General features: G+C 31.7%; 2 protein-coding genes across 4 annotated transcripts in view; both read left to right on the forward strand.

Annotated features, from left to right (window-relative positions):
• The window catches only part of LOC148604649 (protein mono-ADP-ribosyltransferase PARP15-like), a 32,788-nt gene extending 27,047 nt beyond the window's left edge, over positions 1 to 5,741 (forward strand). For all 3 annotated transcript variants that reach the window (XM_088547492.1, XM_088547493.1, XM_088547494.1), the window contains exon 12: positions 545 to 5,741. In XM_088547492.1, the coding sequence (XP_088403618.1) occupies positions 545 to 822 (278 nt within the window). In that variant the 3' untranslated portion in view covers positions 823 to 5,741. The remainder of the gene's footprint in view (positions 1 to 544) is intronic.
• Positions 5,742 to 7,885: 2,144 nt separating this feature from the next.
• On the forward strand, positions 7,886 to 18,980 carry LOC148604650 (uncharacterized). The gene is made up of 2 exons (XM_088547495.1): positions 7,886 to 8,049; positions 16,199 to 18,980. Exon 2 carries the CDS (start codon positions 17,903 to 17,905, stop codon positions 18,926 to 18,928), a length of 1,026 nt encoding a protein of 341 aa, XP_088403621.1. The 5' UTR covers positions 7,886 to 8,049; positions 16,199 to 17,902; the 3' UTR covers positions 18,929 to 18,980.
• Positions 18,981 to 21,242: the final 2,262 nt, after the last annotated feature.

The following is a 21,242-nucleotide window of genomic DNA, read 5'->3' on the forward strand; positions in this document are numbered from 1 at the left end:
TGCATTTTAGGTCATGTGTTTGATATTTTCATTGAAAGTTGATAAAAAGAACAATATTTTTTTCAATAAGGAAGGATAGATATCTAATATTTAATAATACCTACATGTATACAAATATAACTACATGATCATATGGATTGCAGAATTACGAGTCCTATATTTAAAAACAAGATTACTGCTGTTATATTTTTGATTCCAATATTTGTTGATGTCCCAGGTTGACATTGGATAGTGCCATTTGATAAAAACTTTCCTGACCTGTATACTGTGAAAGTACTTTAATTTGAGGGTTCCAATTTTCATTGTTGAGGGGAAAATGATTAGTTTGTAGATTATTGAATATGTGTATTTGACAACTCTATCATACCAATGAATGGAAGATTTTCTTTTCGTTAGGAACCAAATTTCATGGTTAACCAAACCCACAAAATCCACGAAAATTGGTTGCCCACGAGCAACAATATTTTCACAGTATAAACCTTACAATTAATCACATAAGGAACATAAGTATGCTTCTAAATTTTTTGAATTTTTTTATCTTCAGATGACAAGGGTGCTCGTGACAAAAACAATCCAAAGAAAATGTTTTTATTAAGGATGGCACTTGGGGAAACTTTTGTAACAGAAAAGGAACAAAAGTTTTCTCGTCCTCCTTGCAAGACTTGTTCCAATGACAGATGTATAGACCCTGCACATAATCCTGATGGGCATGGATTCTATGATTCTGTAGTTGTAGATGGGCAGTGGAATTTTCGTGAGTTTATGGCCTTTAACTCTGGACAATGTTATCCTGAATATGTTATCACCTATATGCGTGTTTGATGGATGCTGAGTTTTACTGACTTGTAGAACTGAATTTGAGAAAATCTAAATGTCAACTTGAGATTTAGGTGTGTTTTTTTTCTTACCTTCGATCATACCTTAATTTTATTTCTACAAGATGTAAACATAGAATTTTTCCAGAATATGACCATGTTTTGATAACAGAAGTTTTAAATGGACAGTATGTTTTGGAAAGCTTATATTGGTAACAGTTTAATAAATTTACAGTTAAAGAATTAAGCATAAATGCCTATATCTGCTTCAGTTGATTACTTAATAAAATTTGTTTGATATTAGTAATTATTGTCAAACATTCATAATTTGACCTTTTGTTCAGAACTGATTGTCTCAGAAAACATTTTCTTATTTTTTTTTCTATTTCATTAGTAATCAGTATTGAAGAAAGAAGAATGTTTTTTTTTAACTTATTGGTACTAGTTGTTGTATAGAACTATTTGCATAACCAGTTAATACATTTGTAACATCCCAGTTCAGAGATTTATGCTGTTTTGAATTCAAGTTTTATTGCATTAATATCTGTATTGATGTCCTGACTGTTTCTCATTGCTTATTTTTTCTGCCATTATTCTCTGAAGAGTTATTGTTCTTATTTATGTTATCTCAGGTAAATATGGAGGGTAAACAGAAAGTTTCTTTCAGTTTGTTGTTACAATACCTGAACTGGTCCTTGCAACTATAATTGAGATCCATCATTGATCATCGATTAGTTTCTGATCAATCTTCGATCCGTCAAACTGATTTTTGTAAAACTGTGATCACTGCTGTTTAAGACCACTTGATCTCTGATCTATTCATACATGTCTATTTTCTGGAGTGGTTTGTTTCATTTTTCTATTTTATGCAGATTTACTAAATGATCTATCAATGAAGATTTAAACAAAAATTGACTTATTTTTGTTTTACTTTTTTTTTAATGATATACAAAACATGAATTGATTATTTTAAATTCAGATATTAAAATGATAATTTTTCACTAAAATATTATGTTTCTTTTGTATAATTATATCTTGTTGGAAACATAAAAAAAACAATATAGTGTCATTTTAACAAGATATTGCCATATTATTTTTTTTCAATAATGGATTTAATAAATATTGTTGAGCCCTTACATATACATTTCATTAGTTTGAAAAATAAAAGAATAATTGACACATTTTAGCTTCAGTTTGCCTTTGTGATTCCATTTTTATGCAATCATGGCATTGTTAAAAGGTTTTGTTAGCAAAGTAAACACTGATTAAACAACATATCATACAACATCAGTATTGATGTGACATAGTTTATTTGCTCATTTGCTTTTGTTACCCTACTGGTGCACCTGGTCCATGCTCCCAGTTTTTAATGGAGTCCGAGTTGTTCATTTGCTTTTGTTGTTTTGTATGTATGATTTTAGTTACTTTATGTTCTTTGTTGTGTATGTATGTTTTTCATGTCTGGTCTTTGTCCCTGGATTACATTCTTTTGATTACCGCTATAACCTTGGTTCCCTTGATTACTCTTATACTCAGGGCATAATTTGATATAAATCAACATTCCCATTTTCCGATCTGAATATAGATTGCATTTTTAAATGTCTTCTGTGGAATAAAAGTGTTTTTTTTTAATTTGTAATTATTTTAGTAGAGTTGGTCTTAGATTTGATCTTTTTTAATCCAAAATAATTCCAAATTCAAATAATATTTTGTTTGAATAGTTATTTTTCATACATTTGTAATGTCAGTGTTTAATCATGGATTGTAACTTGGAAACAAAGGTTAATATTGTATATTGAGATGGCTTAATATTAGTAATGAATTCAATATTTCATTTATCAAAAATATTTTGTTTAATGCTGAGAGCAGATAAAGTTTGTACTTGTTTTATCAGCGCACAACAAAACAAACTTAAAAACAACCTGTGTCTGTCAGTCAGATATGATAAGAATTGTAAGTCACACACACTTTAAAATTCACATTCAAACCTTGTATTGACCATGGCTTGTATGCAGAACATTTTAGGAAAGAATAAGTCATATTGCACATGGTAATATCTGCTTCTTTTTTCTTAATTGTTCTGTAGGAAATTAAACAAATGTTGATTGGGTTGGATAAGAAAGTTGCATGAATTGTAGTGTTAATACATTGGAAATATGTAAAAAGAAATCATCCTAGTGCCCATCCCTAATAAAAACTTAGTATGTAAATTTATAACTCTAATTTACATACTATAAAAGCAAGTATAGTAACTCCCTTAGATTTTTTATATTTGCTGTTATCATATTGATACTTCTTTGTAGAATTGTAGCATTGGTAGCATGTTTTCCTTTTGAAATTTTAAATTGATATATTTCTATACCTGTCCTAAACGTTATACTTCCATGTTTTGAAACATATGAAAACATAAGTTGCAATTTTGTTCAGTGTAGTTAATTATTTTGATGTCCATAGAATGATGCATAATACATGTTTATTGGTATATTTTGAAAGCATGAAATGACTGTTGAGTGAGTATTTATTTACATAAGTGTCATTGAAGAAAAAAATATGTAGTACATGCTGTGCAATTAAAACTTCAGTAGAACCACCATGGTTTGTGTGAGTCATACCAATCCCATTTTTTTTCTAATTTATAAATAAAAAAGTGTATAATATGAATTTTATTCCTACATTTACAATATGCTATTGTGCTATTTGTATATATAGTATTCTTATTTATTTGAAATTGGTTAGACTTTAATTCAGTAAAAATGATAAACATGAACATCAATACTAATAAATTAAATAAGACATCAAAGTGATAGACATTTCAACAATAAAAAGGTGACTTGACCTACATGAAAATTCATGTTGCCTTTATAATGCAGTGGATTTCTGTTCATTGCAAAGCCTATCAGAGAGTTCTTTGTGATGTCATCACTTACCTGTGATTTGGTTTTGGTTGGCAAAAAAATCTATTGAGTGGAATGGGACATCAATTTTAAGTCATTATTTTTATTTTTAAGATAATTGAAAATTCTTTTGGTTCCCTAAACTGCAAGTAAATTTCTTTTTATCCATGGAATTTTTAAATAAATGTTAAGTACATAGACTATATTTACATAAACTTTTAATGATAATTTTGTATAGAAATAGAGGTTTACATATGAATATCATTTCAAACTTATTTTTCAAGTGAAAGAGTTATAAATTTACATGCAAACTGTGAATTATTTTAGATAAATGAAACATTTTGCAGAACCAAAATTGGATATAAACTAACAAAGATATGTGGTTTTGAAAATTGGGCTTCTAATCATGAATTGTCAAGTGTTTATTTAGTAGTTTATTTGCCAACCAATTTGACACTTAATGATGTGTAAATTAGTGAATATCACTTATGAGATTGGCGAACTCTCATATTTTTCAGAAAAAATATGCAATTAACAAAAATCATCATATCAAGGGGAAATACATGTTTTACCTCATATTATCAGTGTTTAAGTAGGAAATATTCTTTCATCTTGAGTCTAATTAGATTCCCGCCATAGGGTCGTGTCAAAAGAATGTGAAAGTGTTATAAAAAAAGTTGTGTTTTTTTGTGTTAAATTTACGTATTTCACTAATGATGTATTGTTGATTAGGTACATTTTGGAGTAAACTTAGAAAAAATATTTATGTAATTAAGGGGAATTATCTAATTTGTGTTATTATGTTATGCAAATAAGAGGAATGTTGAGGAATGTTCGACACACAGAGGGTGGGATATGATTTTACTCTTTGGGTTTCTATGCAATTAACAGGTATGCGATTAAGTGGAATCCACTGTATTAATTTACACCTTGTTTATATTGATTTTATTGCCCATCCTTATTCAGATGTTCAACAGGTTGCAATCACATTTCACTTGTAGCTCTATTTTATCTCCTGTACTGATGCTTATGTTATTTGTATAGTTATTTACAGACAGGTAACAGACCTCTAGGAATCGTATTGAGCTATTTTCATTAGCTTACATTGTTAGGTTCCTGTTAGCTATGACGAACACGTTACATGTATTAGCCATTATTTAACATTTTTTTCTCAGAAGTCACTGTTCCATTGACAATCATCTGAATAGTAATCATAATATCTTCTTAATTTGCATTTGATTTGTTGTTTTAAATGAACCAAAATGTCTTTGCAATTGAAAATATTGTTGATCTATCGGCCCTTATTGAATTATTTTTTATACCTAGGAATATATAATATAGTGAGGTAATACTAATACCCAAATTACTGAAATAAATCATCAAACAGAAAAGTCTTAACTTGCAAAACACCTGTCAACCATCGGAACAGCTTATGTGGGAGATTCTCTCCCGTAGTCACTGTCCGGTGTAGGCGATTTTTACATAAAAGCAAATTTTTGGTGTAAAATTCAACTTTTATATATTTTTCACTGAAAATATAGTTGACACTGTCTCATGTGGGAGATTTTTTATGTAAAGGCAAATATTTATAGTAAGAAATCAGTTATTAACTAAGGATTTTAACACGATAAATATAGTGATTTAGCAAAAACCTCCAACAGATCTTTCATTTGTATGTTTGAGATTCTGTGGAGGACACTCCAACTTAATGTGGGAGGTTTAACTGGTATAACAAGGAAAACACTGAAAAGTAAGACAATGTTTAATGGTCCAGTTTTGTTTTAGACATTGATGGATAAAATCAGTTTTTATTCATCATAATTAAAATGTCTTGTGTAATATATATATTTTTTTGAGAAATAATTTTTGAAGCACCATATTAGACACAGTTTTTAAAAATGATAGTTGCAGAAGCTTAAGAATAATAAGAAATGATGGCAGTTTCATTTACAAGTATGATCGTTTTCTTAAAATTACATTAAAAAATTAAAAGATTTTAGTTTTCTCCTTTTTTATGTAAAAATGTAATTTTCCTAATCTGGATAATTTGGAGTACTGAACTATGAAGTTCAATCGATATTTACTTTGATTATATTGCTGTATAAGATCATGACATTATTATTCTTTTTTGGGGGTATAACACAAATTGTTAAGTATACTTTAAAGTGAATTATCAATACATTTTTATTAATTGAGATTTCACTTTAAAGTCACTTGAAGGTAATCAAAATCCAAGTTAAACCTAAAATAAACATGCATTAAGTATAATTTCATTCTGAACTCAGACTTAATTCTAAGTAAACTTATATTGTTACTTAGAATGAATTTGGCTAACATAATATTTTAGAATATATATTCCACACTTTATAAATTATTCCGAACCAGTTGATTTTGACATATTTTGTGTTCGCTTAATTCAAAATATATTTAGGAATAAAAGTAAGAAAGGTTTGGGGTAAATGTTTTAATTATAAACATAAAATAATATCGAAGTTTGTTTATTTATGAAAAAATAATCCAATTTTAAGCATCAGTTAAAATCAACTGAATCAAGAGAAAATCTATTTTAAAGGACTTGTGTTTTATGATAAAAAGTAATTGATCTCTTTTGATGATTTTTTATAATATAATTAATTGTTATTTTAATTGTCTGATATACTTTTTGATTCAATTTACCGTCTGTCTGTGATATTATAATGAGTTACTAATAACCAGAGAATAACTTATTTGTTATGTTGTTTCTTGTTATCATTGACATTATCCCTATGTACAAAAGTTATAAAATAATGACATGTACCTTTTATTCACAAACGAAAACATACATAATTTTGATTGAAAATATAGGTAAAAACAAAATTACCGAATACTAATTTGATCTATAATTAAGTCAAGTCCAAAATAAATCGGGCAAAATAGATATTGCACCACTGGAGCGTTAATACCGCAATGGTCTTGACTTGGTACAGGCATTCTAAACGAGAAGTAATCAAGGGAACCAAGGTTATAGTGGTAATCAAAAGAATGTAATCCAGGGACAAAGACCAATGGTGGGTTAAATCTAGTCTTTACAGCGCGTTAGACCTCCCTCTTCAAGTGCGGCGTGAATATACCGGCGGTGATTTGCATGCCATTGCGTCATAATCGGTAAATCAGTGGAAAGCCTCAATTCAACATTATTATCAGAATACATTTATATTTATATTCCCCATACTCAGTTAAAATCCGACTCAAAAACATTATACATCGTTGTTACTCGAAAAAAGACGATAAACTTAGATACATATATGTAGTTCTTGGTAGAAATTCCTCATACTTAAAAACAATTCCAAATCACCTTCCAAATATACAGAAGAAGTTTTCAAATTGCTGGAAAGTTTTGATCGACTACGTATTTGTCCAGTGTGGTGGACGCGTTTTTAAACAACGGTCGGCATTCCAATGCGAACAAATTGTGCTCCTCTACTGGACTACTTACAATTAGGCTTCTGGAACATTGTTATATTGCTACAAGATTGAAGTATCACTACAGAAGTTTTATGGTTGTCATCACGAACTCGTGAATCGTGACGGTATATCCATCTGCACCATGAAAACTGATTGTTCAATGTGTCATAGTTGTCCTTTCCTCTTTCATCTACCATGGACTTGACTTTTTATGAGCAACTCCGCGGGTGTTTCTACAAAAGCAGATGCTCCCAATGTGTTCATTTACTTCTGTTACTACGTATGTATTATTTTGGTTATTTTATGTTTTTGTTGTGTGTGTCTGTTTTCCGTGTCTGGTCTTTGTTCCTGGATTATATTCATTAAAGTTTTCGCTAGAATCTTGGTTCCCTTGATTACTCTTTCACATCAGCAGTAAGAACAGTTCACAAAAAACAATCATTACTCATTATTGTAGAAGAAACTGAGTATTTTTCAACCAAGGACTGATATCTAAAAAAATTAGTAAGAGACTTTTTGAGAAGCATTTCCTCGTACTCCTGTGTTACACAGACATTTATGGCGTACAAGGAATTCAGAGGAGTCGGTACTTGCTCTAGAATGAATAATACTTTGAAATATAAACACCATATGCAGGAGTTGAAGGTATATTTTGCACAGGTAATTAACATTTCCATGTCATATCAAGTATTTACTTGAAAGAGCGATGAGTGAACCTCCATATATTAACTTGTGTCATGAAAAGAATTTGGAACAAAATTTTGATTTATACAAATTAGCTATCGGATGGAGTTTAATCGCAAGAATTGCTTTAGATTTAAGTATTAAATCAAAAGTTGATTGAAATTACCAACGCCAGGATAACTGTTCACCAGGACGGTACAATATTTATAGAGGTAGGTAATATTTCTTTAAGAAGTAGTTTGAATTGAGTTACATATGGTCTCAGTGGTTAAACAGAAGTCGACATCATGCTTAGGCCCTCGATTGGAAATACTTATACAGTACTTTAAACATCAGATGTTCAAATACACAAGGTTAAAACAAGCTGGAATATTTTGGAAATATATGTCTCCCCTTCCAAATTAAGTTCCAGTCGATAAAGAATTCAGACATTGTCTATGGTAGAGGTGATTCATGGTGTAGAAAAAACAAACAAACAAACGAACAAACGAACGATGCTTTTTCGGTTTATGTGTGCTATTTTTTACGAAAAGATAGTCCTCTCTGTGTTTAGTTCTGTTTGTTTGTTGTGAAATTCACACATACCTCTGCCACTACAACCGACCAAATCAAACCAAATCAAGAATGATAACTGTTGCAAGAGTAATCAAGGGAACCAAGGTTATAGCGGTATTCAAACGAATGCAATCCAGGGACAAAGACCAGACATGGAAAAACAGACGTACACAACAAAGAACATAAAGTAACTAAAATCATACATACAAAGTAACAAAAGCAAACGAGCAACACGGACTCCAATAAAACCTGGGAGCATGGACCAGGTGCATCGGTAAGGTAAGCGTCCTAAAGTGCCAATTTCATATACAATTCATCTAAGTGCAACAACCGAATGATAAATCAAGATTGATCATGTGACCTATAACTATATAGAATTAGAAATAATAGCGAATCATGTGCTTTTTTACATGCGTGAATAACACCCTGTTTAATTTTTTTTAAAGATTGTTTCTTAATACGTATGACAAATTGATCAATAGCAGCAGAAATTAATTCATAAAAAAGGACCACAGATCAAGGTGATATAATGATCATCATATAGCATGAAACTTATAAAGCATCCACATACCCTCCCCCAAAATACGGCCTAGGTAAAAGGACAACACTGATGTAACAATAAGAGTTTTCCCTAAGTGACTCACCACTTTATGTTGGCACATGCTCATACCAACGACCTAAAGCAAATTAATGTGTCACCGCATTGATTATTTTGATTATTTATATCAAAATACTAATCGGAATTTGAGTTTCATTTCATAATTCATCTTCAATTCATTTATGAAATATTTCTTTTCTTCATTCAAGTATATTGGAAGAAGAACAAAATCAAAAGAAAAAAAAACAAGATAAAAGCCTTTAACAAAATAACACAAAGAACACGAAAAGACAACAGAAGCAATACAAATGGTAAAAAAAACTAAAAGAATAAAAATATGCATTCAGAAAAATAACCGACACAAAACACTACGTGTATCCATTATGAAATTATCTGTTCCGACAGGGTGACTGGATAATGGCACTTTCTAGAAAAAAAAAGGAACCGAAAAAAAAAAATGCATTTATAAATACGCTGGAACAGCTGATATGTTTCTACATAGGAAAGGCTATTTGATCAAGGAGAAATCAAAATTGTGAAAAAAATTGTTCAATAATGGAGTTGTTAATGCAAAGTAATATTAAAATATTTAAGAAATTTAATTATTGTTTACATATTTTGTAAAAGATTATTTTGAAATACTAAGGTACATGTACAGGCTAGACACTTGAATTAACTTAATGTTTAATTGTGAATAAATATATAATAAACCATATACCTTTTTAAAAAAAAAACAACAAAGAACTTTCAAAGGAAGTTACCAAATCGTACAATCATGTCAACATTGCCGAAACAATTTAATCACATAATCACAGCAGTTTCTTTTTGTCAATAGCAGAATGTTCCCAAAGTAGTTCAAGTTAATAATTAATTTACTGATGTTTTTCAACGCACAATAAATCTGAAGCTTTCTCCCATTCAACAAAAGAATATTAATTTAATTTTACGCCCATTTAAATATTTAGTATATTTTGATATACTGTCTTTAACATGGCGACCTACGCGTTCTCTATAAAAACTGATTTTTTGCATAATTCTGTCGTTAATTATGCACTTGTGCGCCCAATGTATGACTACAGGAAATTTGATATAGTTCCCCTTTAAGATATGAGAACACATCAATCATATGTAGGTATGAACTCTTTGAATTTTACTGAATGCGTTAGCTATGTTCTGTTGGCAGATTCAATGAATGTTAAGAAAAGGAGAATAATGTAATTCTTCCTTCATCTATCTGAATATTGGCCCATATTCTCCTCATTACCAATGTTCAATAGTTCCAAAAACTATTTTAGAAAAATGTTGTTGTAGAACATTCCTTTGATAAAGGAAGCCTGAGAAAGTCTACATTCCGATAAACATGTGAAAAGGGCCATATGGTTTTAGGCATATTTCAACCCTTTATTCATAGCTGATTTTTTAAAATTCGTATTATCCGTATGGAAATATGCTGAACATCATGTATAATGTATCTCATGTTGATAATTTTCCTTTTAGGTTTTTTTTTATGTTTCTTTCGGTTTCTGTTTGCTGTCCATATTTGCTTAAGTCATCACTTTGTGTTGTCTGTCATCGTCTGTTACGTCATAAACATTAAAAAATGTCTTTTCCGCTGAAATCACTCTATGGATAATAACTTAAACAAATAACTATGATGTCAACGTAATAACTGTGGAGATTATGCTGGTATTACAGAAAACATGCCCGCCATGTCAATTTAAATAAACCCAACATTTTCCTTACCCCGCTAGAAAATAAGTTTCGTTCATTTGTTCGTTGGTCCGTCCCCAGTTCTAATCCACAACTTCTCTCAATCCGGGGTATAAAAATTGATGAAACCTTTCTCATTCTATATTACATGACCCCGTTGTGCCAATATTGCATATGTATTTTGTTTTTCCATCTTAACGATTTTTTTTAGGTTTCCCGATGTCAAACAAAGAACTTGTTATTGGTCGACCAAGGGGAACTCATCTAAAACAACTGAATGGAATTCAATACCACACCTTCTTCAACACTTGATGATATTGCGACCTTTTATTTTGGTTTTAAATTTTTGAATGGGATTTTTTTATTTCTAGTACACCTGGCGTCGGTTTCACAAAAAGTCGTAAGTGTGAAATTGATCGTAAATCATGACGTCACAATGCTATTTTAGTTTATGACGTCATTACTTCTGATCAATTTTACACTTACGACTTTTTGTGAAACCGACACCTGGTCCATGCTCCCTGTTTTAAGTGGAGTACGAGTTGACCATTTGCTTTTGTTACTTTGTATGTATGATTTTAGTTACTTTATGTTCTTTGTTGTATATGTCTGTTTTTTTTTCATGTCTGGTTTTTGTCCATGGATTACATTCTTTTGATTACCACCATAACCTTGGTTCCCTTGATTACTCTTTAAATAATTCAATGTAAAGTGTTGTTCCATTTTATACTGTTTAAGAAAATATTTTATCGGGTTACTGTTAATGAATATTTTATTTTAGTTTGGTATATACTATTTTTGCAATTTCAGAAAATTTATTACGTTAAATGTTTTGTGAACATTGGGCAATATAATGTCATACCAACATTAGATGCTTTAAAAATTTCATATGTCATTCCTTTAAACGAGCATAATTGAATAAAATTAGTATTAAAATAAATCATTTACAAAAGAAAACCTTATATATATATTCATGTGTGACTTTGCAAAATATTTAAACATTGATAAACCTCTAGAATAATGGTTTATATTACTCACATCTCTATAATAAATATATGACATGACAAAATTAAATCATTTAATGTACATTTTAGACTAGAAACAAGAGACTTTGAAAAAAAAAATAGAGTTACGATGAGATTGTAGCGGAAAGCTAGAATAAAGTTTATCTGGTAGTGTTAGATTTCCCTACATGAGAATGGGATACATCAATGCATCATAATCAAATTGAAGCTGTATTTTCGTGTTGTAAAATGCAAAAATACCATTCTGATTTAAAGATGGCAATTGTGGTATGATATTCACGAGTAAGGTCTCATTAGCAGCACCAGAATCATATATTGTGGGGGTTAAAGATAAAAAAATATGTATAAACAAGAGGTATTAAAACACATCCAAATGGGATGTTGTATCTAGCGCCGAGGAATTGATGTTACTATTTAGTTTTGGACATTTAGTTATGCCTTTTGGTTTTCTTCTCAAAATCAAAAGTGTGACGGGAGAACGGTAGAACCGAAAAAATGACTCGAGGAATCACTACTATATACCCCGAATTTAGTGGTTCTCAAATAGAAATAGAAATCGAAAAGCATCTGTATGTTTTGAATTATAAAACACACTTTAAATTGCAAGAAAACGAAAATATGATGATACAATAACAACCTGCATTTAAGATTCAAGTCATTTTAAGAAAATCGTACTAAATATTTTAAGATGCAAATGAAATAGAAATAGTCATTCGATTAAAGTTCTTATTTTAAAGTACTTCAGAATGTTTAAATGTGTAATAATATTCATAAAACTCCGACAATAAAAGAGAAATAACAACTCATTCATCTATCGACATCTAAGTAAAGGACTTTTACTGAAGTAAAGATGGTGGTTTCAGATTTATATAAGTACAACATGTGTTTTTATTTTCCCAAATTAGTATTTTTGGAGACATTGTCGTTTTTCCAAAAGAGATGGTACACCTAGGTACAGGTATATAGTTCTTGGTAGAGATTCCTTATGCTTTGTAAGAAATGATTCCAGCTCATCTTCCAAATATACAGAAGATGTTACAGAATGCTGAAATTTTTAATCGACAACATATCTGTTCAGTCCGGTGGACGCGTTTTTCAACAAACGGTCGGCATTCCAATGGGAACAAATTGTGCTCCTCTACTTGCTGACCTATTCCTTCAGTCTTATGAGGCTGACTTTATAGGTGATCTGATCCGAAAGAAAGAATATCGTTTAGCTAGATCATTTAATCTAAGTTTTCGCTATATAGATGACGTATTATCTTTAAACAATCCTAATTTTGGGAATTTGATACATCGCATCTACCCAAAGAATTTGAGATAAAGGATACTACAGACACTGTTAAGTTAGCCTCATATCTTGACCTACACTTAGAAATCGATGATAGAGGAAAACTATTGACAAAACTTTACGACAAACGTGATGACTTTTCATTCAAAATTGTCAACGTTCATTTCATCTGTGGCAACATTCCTTCAGCGCCTGCGTATGGAGTGTTCATATCAACTCATACGTTATGCAAGAGCTTGCCGAGACGTTTGTATCGCGCTAGAATTCTACAAAATAGGCTTCTGCAGCAGGGTTATGTTGCTACAAGATTGAAGTCATCACTACAAGAGTTTTATGGTCGTCATCATGAACTCGTGGATCGTTACGGTGTATCCGTCTGCGCCATGAAAACAGATTTGTAAACATTGATTCTCCGTCAGAGTGGTTGAAGGCCGTGAGGTCTTTAATTTTGAAACGAATGAAAGTTTTAAGTAGGTCAATGAGTGCCAAGGCTACATCAGTTTTCAAAGACCCGATGTAGCAAAAACATTGTCTACTATACATGACAAATATGTTGTCGTACCAGCAGACAAAGCCCAAAACAACATTGTTTTTGTCTGCAAAACGTTTTATATCCAATGTTTATTATCAGAGGTAGACGTAACAAATAATAGCAGTGATAAGACCTACACTGCTACCACTCTTTCCAAAGAAGAGATTGTGGAAAACCATAAATCTCTGCTATCTTCTTTTGGTCTCTCTACCAAGGACGATGATTGTGATTTACCGTCTATGTACTGGATTCCTAAACTTCACAAGAATCCATACAAACAACGTTTCATAGCTGGATCTGCAAAATGTACCACCAAACCTCTTTCAAAACTTTTAATATCTATACTCACAACTGTTAAAGAGAGTCTACAGTCCTACCACAACACTTGTTACTCCTGTAGTGGTATTAATTCAATGTGGATCCTGAAAAATTCAAAAGATCTTTTGGAGACAATCAGTTCAAGACTATTATCTGAATATAATAGCATTAAAACCTATGATTTTTCAACACTGTATACTTCTATTCCCAATACTCAGTTAAAATCCCGACTTAAAAACATTATACATCGTTGTTTTTTAAAAAAAAATGGTACACCTAGATACAAATATATAGTTCTTGGTAGAGATTCCTCATACTTTGTGAGAAATAACTCCAAATCATCTTCCAAATATACAGAGGAAGATGTTTACAAAATGCTGGAATTTTTAATTGACAACATATTTGTCCAGTGTGGTGGACGTGTTTTTCAACAAACGGTCGGCATTCCAAGGGAACAATTATGCTCCTTTACTAGCTGACCTATTCCTTCACTCTTATGAGGCTGACTTTATAGCTGATCTGATCAGAAAGAAAAGAATATTGTTTTGCTAGATCCTTCAATCTCAGTTTCCGTTATATAGATGACGTGTTATCTTTAAACAATCCTAATTTCGGGGATTTGATACATCGCATCTACCCAAAAGAACTTGAGATAAAAGATACTACAGACACTGTGAAGTTAGCCTCATATCTTGACCTACACTTAGAAATCGATGGTAAAGGAAAACTATTGACAAAACTTTACGACAAACGGGATGACTTTTCATTCAGAATTGTCAACTTTCCTTTCATCTGTGGCAACATCCCTTCGGCTCCTGCGTATGGAGTGTTCATATCAAAATTCATACGTTATGCCAGAGCTTGCCGGGAGTACGCAGACTTTTTGTATCGCGCTAGAACTCTGACAAATAGGCTTCTGGAACAGGGTTTTGTTGCTACAAGATTGAAGTAATCACTACAGAAGTTTTATGGTCGTCATCATGAACTCGTGGATCGTTATGGTGTATCACCATGAAAACTGATTTATTCAACGGATCATAATTTTCCTTTCCTCGTTTATCTACCCCGGACTTGACTTTTTATGAGCAACTCGGCGGGTGTTTCTAGAAAAGCAGAGGACGCTTACCCTACCGGTGCATCTGGTCCATGCTCCCAGTTTTTAGTGGAGTCCGAGTTGCTCATTTACTTTTGTTACTTTGTATGTATGATTTTAGTTACTTTATGTTCTTTGTTGTGTATGTCTGTTTTCCATGTCTGGTCTTTGTCCCTGGATTACATTCTTTTGATTACCGCTATAACCTTGGTTCCCTTGATTACTCTTTCAACGTGTCATAGTTTTCCTTTCTTCTTTCTGCCACCCCGGACTTGACTTTTTATGAGCAACTCGGCGGATGTTTCTAGAAAATCAGAGGAAGCTTAGCCTACCGGTGCACCTGGTCCATGCTCCCAGTTTTTAGTGGAGTCCGAGTTGCTCATTTGCTTTTGTTACTTTGTATGTATGATTTTAGTTACTCTATATCCTTTGTTGTGTATGCCTGTTTTTTAATGTCTGGGGTTTGTGCCTGGATTACATTCATTTGATTACCGCTATAACCTTGGTTCCCTTTATAACTCTTTAAATAAAGTTGAGTCTAATTAGACACTGCTATTAATAGAAATGAAACAATATATCATAAACGAATGTCATAGATGTACGAGTGTAACAGTTAGAATATCAAGTTTATCAGGTACAATTTGTATACCATAATGAGCACCGAATATAATAGCAAATATTTTTATGAATAAAATTTTCAGTTACGAAAACTATTATGTACATAAACCCGTTATACATCGCATTATGCAATGCTTTGTAATATAGAAACTTGATTCATAAACTCATACAAGGTGATAATCAACTGGATACCATTTCCAGCCAATTTCTCTTATAATCTATAGTGAGATGACAATCTGTACTAAATGATGGCTGTCAACCTGTAGAACGGTACATATAAAATTTAATATAAATATCATATCAGTACACAATAATATGTTTTCAAACATAATTACAGGTCTTTTTATCTTGACAAAATAAATACAACAATGACGCGCGGAAAATCGAAACCGCTTTTAACTGCGATGGAAAATGAACTTTTTAATTGTTGTCTTCCGATAGTGTTTCCTAATTATTATTCGAGTTGACACGAAATTTAAAACTTTCCATCATTTTATTTTCCCCCGATAGCATCAGGTTAAAAACCGTTTTCCTTTTGACACTATATAATCATTAGAGCGAAATGAGAATTTAAAAATTATACATCGCAAACTTTGTAAATGAAGTATTTTCTATTTACAGTTTGTCAGAGGTATAAATGAATCTCCTGTTGCATGTAAATATAAATAAGCATGATAAGATTGTGTTATACTGAGTCTTTCTAATAAATTGGAATACATTAAATCATATATTGATTTATTGTCAATGGCACCACCTCACGTACAATAAAGTTTTTTTTTTTAAATTGAGAAATCAATGAGTGATGTGACATTCTCTCACCAATAAGGATATTGGATGCTTATTATGATGACAAATCGTGAGACCCGACTTCCTTTTATTGGGATTAAATAATTGGAAATGACGAGACGTGTTCAATGGTAATTGTACCATCGGTGACAAGGGTAGATACAGAACTGAGAAGTAAAGAGTGATGATATTTGATGAGAACCTGTAAAATTGGAGACGCCGGAGAAAGATGCACATTCCTTTAATAGGTTATTATTCTGAACATTTTCTTTAAATTGAGAAAAGTGTACTTTTAGTAACATACTTATGAAGAGTAAAATAAAACTGAGCACGCACCTGTTGGATAAAAGGTGTCGTATTTGGATTCGAATTTCTCCAACATGTTAAGCAACTGAAAATTTGTTACTGAGATCAGAAAAGACGGAGCACGTTTAAAGGACTTCTACAATTCTGTAATGTGCATTAAATTGAATGTGTTTTACTAGTTACTAAAACTAAAAACAATGTTTAAAAGATTGCAGAAAATGTTTTATTGTTGGTCGATTTAACAGTACTAAATGAAATTCATTCTGAAATTAGGAAAAGAGAAATAAGTAATCTTAGTAACAGGATTGAGTAAAACCATCAACCATACCGAGTCATCCAATTCATATTGATAGTATTGGAGTTCATCTTAAGAGCATTAAACTGAAGCGATATTATGACATCAGAAAATAACAATAATTAAATACCCAATACAATACTCGATGAATCCAATAAATCTACATCTAACATAAGACTGAATACGTTGGAGGACGCAATCAAACTGTTTTCTTGAAAAAAAGACTGGATATTGTGAAACTTGTGACATTTGTTACAAACATGATACAAACAATTGCTTCTGGTTAAACGACTGGATGTATCAATTCTAACGGAACAAAAGAACTTGAGAATATTGATCTTTATAATGGAATGATACAGTCAGACATAGACCGCTGGGAATAGTTTAATGTTGTTTTTCATAAGACATTATATAAACTAGAAAATTCAATTCCTAGTGACACAATTTTCTATGTTGTTATAAATCTGCAATTGTGATTGGAAGGAAATAGTTAGTAATTGATGCTGTTGATATAACAACCTGTGTGTTTTGAAATGATTGTACTTTTATATGGACCGAAACAGCAATAATTTTAGAACGCTTTTGTGTAATGATAACTGTTAAATGCAATCATTGTTGTAGAGAAAAACTAAGGTACTTGATTAACATAAGGATTTTGCAGCACTGCATCAGACAAATCGATGCCGATTAGAATAGAACATCAATTTTACAGGGAATTTAATCAACTAAAACTAAATTGGATACATCATACGGGAATTAGATTTAGTGATGCGGTTAAATTGGTAGATATTGACTTGTTCCTATACAGTTTGGAAATTACGGACTGATATCTACATTAAGTCATTTAATTATGCATTTTTTAAATAATTAGCGCCGATGTTGTGAAGTTTAATTTAAATCGGATACATTACAGTTTTTGTACACCATTAAAAGCAATTATGACTACTGTTTTAAAGCAAGAAAATGATTCGCCGAAAAACTGGCGCCTTGATACACGATCACAATCTCGATCAAGCAGTATTTCTGGAGGGTTGTCACCGAAGCTTATATCTCCAAGAGATAAGAAACTGAAGCATTTTCATTTTACTGCTGCGATGGGAAATGAATTAGAAAGAGTAAAGCAAACCTACGCTTCGGTACAAAAACCAACAGATCCACCTCCCGAAGAGCGCAAAGTAGTTAAAGTTAGTCGAAGTAATTCAACGGTGTTGAATCGAGCAGCGCCTAACGTTAATTCTAAGTTTCGTTCTCTAGGTGGAAAAGTAACAAACTTACTTCGAGTAAGGAAAGCATTTGCTACTACAAAGAAGGATGAAGATGATATCATAACTTCAAACAAACATTTGCCGAAAGAGCCACGTTTTTCTTCGTCCATGTCCCCTGCGGCGCAATTCGCTTTCATGAAAGGATACGAAGATACCATCTATGAAAACTTGTGTAAAAATTATCCGTCCAGTAAATTATTTCTCAAAAGAAGTAAAACACCACCTAGAGCTACTATTGACATAAATGACGTAAGCAAGCTGTTACAGGCTACGATTCCGGAGGACAACCAGGACGACATTGAAAAAAGCGAAACAAATGAAGAAACAAACCTTAAAAAATACGCTGAAACTCGGCAGGCACATCGTGAGAAAAGGATACGAATTTGTTCTTTGAATAGTGAACCTGGACCTGACCCATCGAGGCGGCTATCTGAGCGTCGATCGACGCTGGTTAGAACAAAGAGCATGCCGGTAGTGGTCAGACATGTACCACATGAAAAAAGACTGATCTTGTCCCATCGTTTACAGAGTGCTATGGACATACTAGACACCGTTCGGGGTAATTTGGGACAAAATCCACTTTCGCCTCGAATTAACAGATACCCTAGGCAAATCCAACCGGTATCAGACTTTAATCAGTGGTCATCTATATGGTCCAATGAGTTCAAAATAAATCGCAAACCTTATGGTAAGGTTTAAAACTTTATTGTGCATAAGTATTTTTATACTAAATATATCAAATGATACAATTTCCTGTTTGTTTTATTCTTTGCTGGAAGATGTTTCTTTCCAAATGTTTTGTTTATTGTTAAAAAATATACAAATAGGACTAGAATGACACAATACTTTTAGGGAATTCTTTTAATTTATCAATTTAAATCTGTATATATTTTATTTTTTTCAACACTATCACAACAATATAAAAGAGGTATCGAAAACAACTGGCATACAAGCATAAACAAATATGATCTGTGCATAAGGAGATATACAGAAGTTTTTACAGAGGGAAATTTAATCACGTGTTGTTTCAATGGAATAGACATGTTTTAACTGCTAATGTTTATAAATCATCGAAGGTAGAAAACGAATGAAAAAAATGAAATAAAATATCTTGAGTATGGTAAGTTATGTAATTGAAGGGTTAAATTCATCAGACCTCGGGTTAAATCGTTGTTTGAAAAAATCTACGGCAGTCACATTGATCGTCATTGCCTGCCTGTTTTCAGAATGATTAACGAACTACAATTGTCATCGATTTTCTTCCTCTTTACTAGACAAGACCGCCACCGACAACACAACAAGTGTCTTGCAAAAAAAAAATAAACAAAACAAAACAAAACAAAACAAAAAACAAAAAAAAACAAAAAAACAAAAAACAAAAAAAACAAAAAAAAAAAAAAACACACAAAAAAAGCAGTCTACTCAACCTTCTTTTATGGGGTTAGTGCTGCTCGTCTCTTTGTATTTTAATTTACCTTCTTTTTTGTTGTGTGTCTCTCCTTATCATTTAATATGTTCTCTATGTGGTTTTGCACATGGATTTAACCAGTCTGATATCCCCCCATTTCCACTGACACATATTTTTTGTTTAATCTTTCTATTAATGACTTCGACTAAAAGCTTTACAAACAACATGGTGTTCTTTCTCAGGGCATACAATATTTGAGTCGCCATAATGCAGAGTTTTACACAGTATACTTACTACAAATTATTGCATTAGTCTTGAGGTCTCCATCTCCATTTTGGGTGTTAAAAATAATTTTCGTTGTTTTTAATATTACTTCTAAAACCTTATCGTAAACTAAGGGTGATTTGAAACTTTCTGCTGAATTGATAAAAAATACCAAGAACAATCAAGTCAAGATTTTAAAATCTGAAAAGAAAATACATGTAGATGTTATTTTGATAAACTGGGTTCATTATGTTTAAAACCCTCCATCCCTAGTCCACAGTTTTCTATTTTATGGCAAAGACTATATTAGAAATGTTTGTTACGGAGGGTTCTTAACTAGCTGTTTATATGGATTCATACACTATCACGAAGAACACACTGCTAAGTTGCTTTCTATGTCAGGAGAAATTATATCTCCATTTTTTAAAAATTTTACTGAAAATGGCAACCCAGTAAGTAATCAGACAGTGGGTTTGTTTACTCTCATTCTTCTCTTGCATCAATTGGGTTTTGGATTTGTTAAGGAGGTAAACCTAGGTTAAGGAGCATAACTCTTACAAAATTGTACAATTTGTAAACCGTTTTACTCAGATGTTGTGTAAGTATCAAAGTAACTTGGATTGATTTCATTCTGTTTCACCCGAACACGTGATACATTTTTGTAAAATTGAAAATAATATATCACCTAAGGCAAGAGTTAAGATCCTTAACTACCTACATAAATTGCTTATTCCATTGAGCTTTCCTATATGTGTTTACAAAATCTGGAATTACCGACGCTGATAAATACAGACTGTAGAAAGAGTAATCAAAGGAACCAAGGTTATAGTGGTAATCTAAAGAATGTAATCCAGGGACAAAGACCAGACATGGAAAACAGACATACACAACAAAGAACATATAATAACTAAAATCATACATACAAAGTAATAAAAGCGAATGAGCAGCTCGGATTCCACTAAAAACTGGGAGCATGAATCAGGTACACAGTTAGGGTAAGCGTCCTCTGCTTTTCTAGAAACTCTCACCGAGTTGCTCATAAAAAGTCAAGTCCGGGTTAGACGAAAGAGGAAAGGAAAAATATTACACACGTTGAACAATACTTTAAGGAAGAAAATTGTTTCAATTTTACATATTTGTTAACAGGATATTAATATATTTGACAGGGAATGTATTTTTACTGAAACAATGCAGCTTACCACTAAGAATCTTTGAAGCTGCTTATTGTTTAACAGTTAAGTAAAACAAACTCTAACCCTATATTATTTTAAAAAGGTGCTCTTTTGTACACTATTTCAGGAGACTTTTTTGGTCGCAACATTTCACATTCTACCTTCAGAG

The sequence above is a fragment of the Perna viridis genome, chromosome 10 (assembly GCF_037379345.1).
Source record: "Perna viridis isolate PV_CMFRI_1.1 ecotype Kerala chromosome 10, ASM3737934v1, whole genome shotgun sequence".
NCBI lineage: Eukaryota > Metazoa > Mollusca > Bivalvia > Mytilida > Mytilidae > Perna > Perna viridis.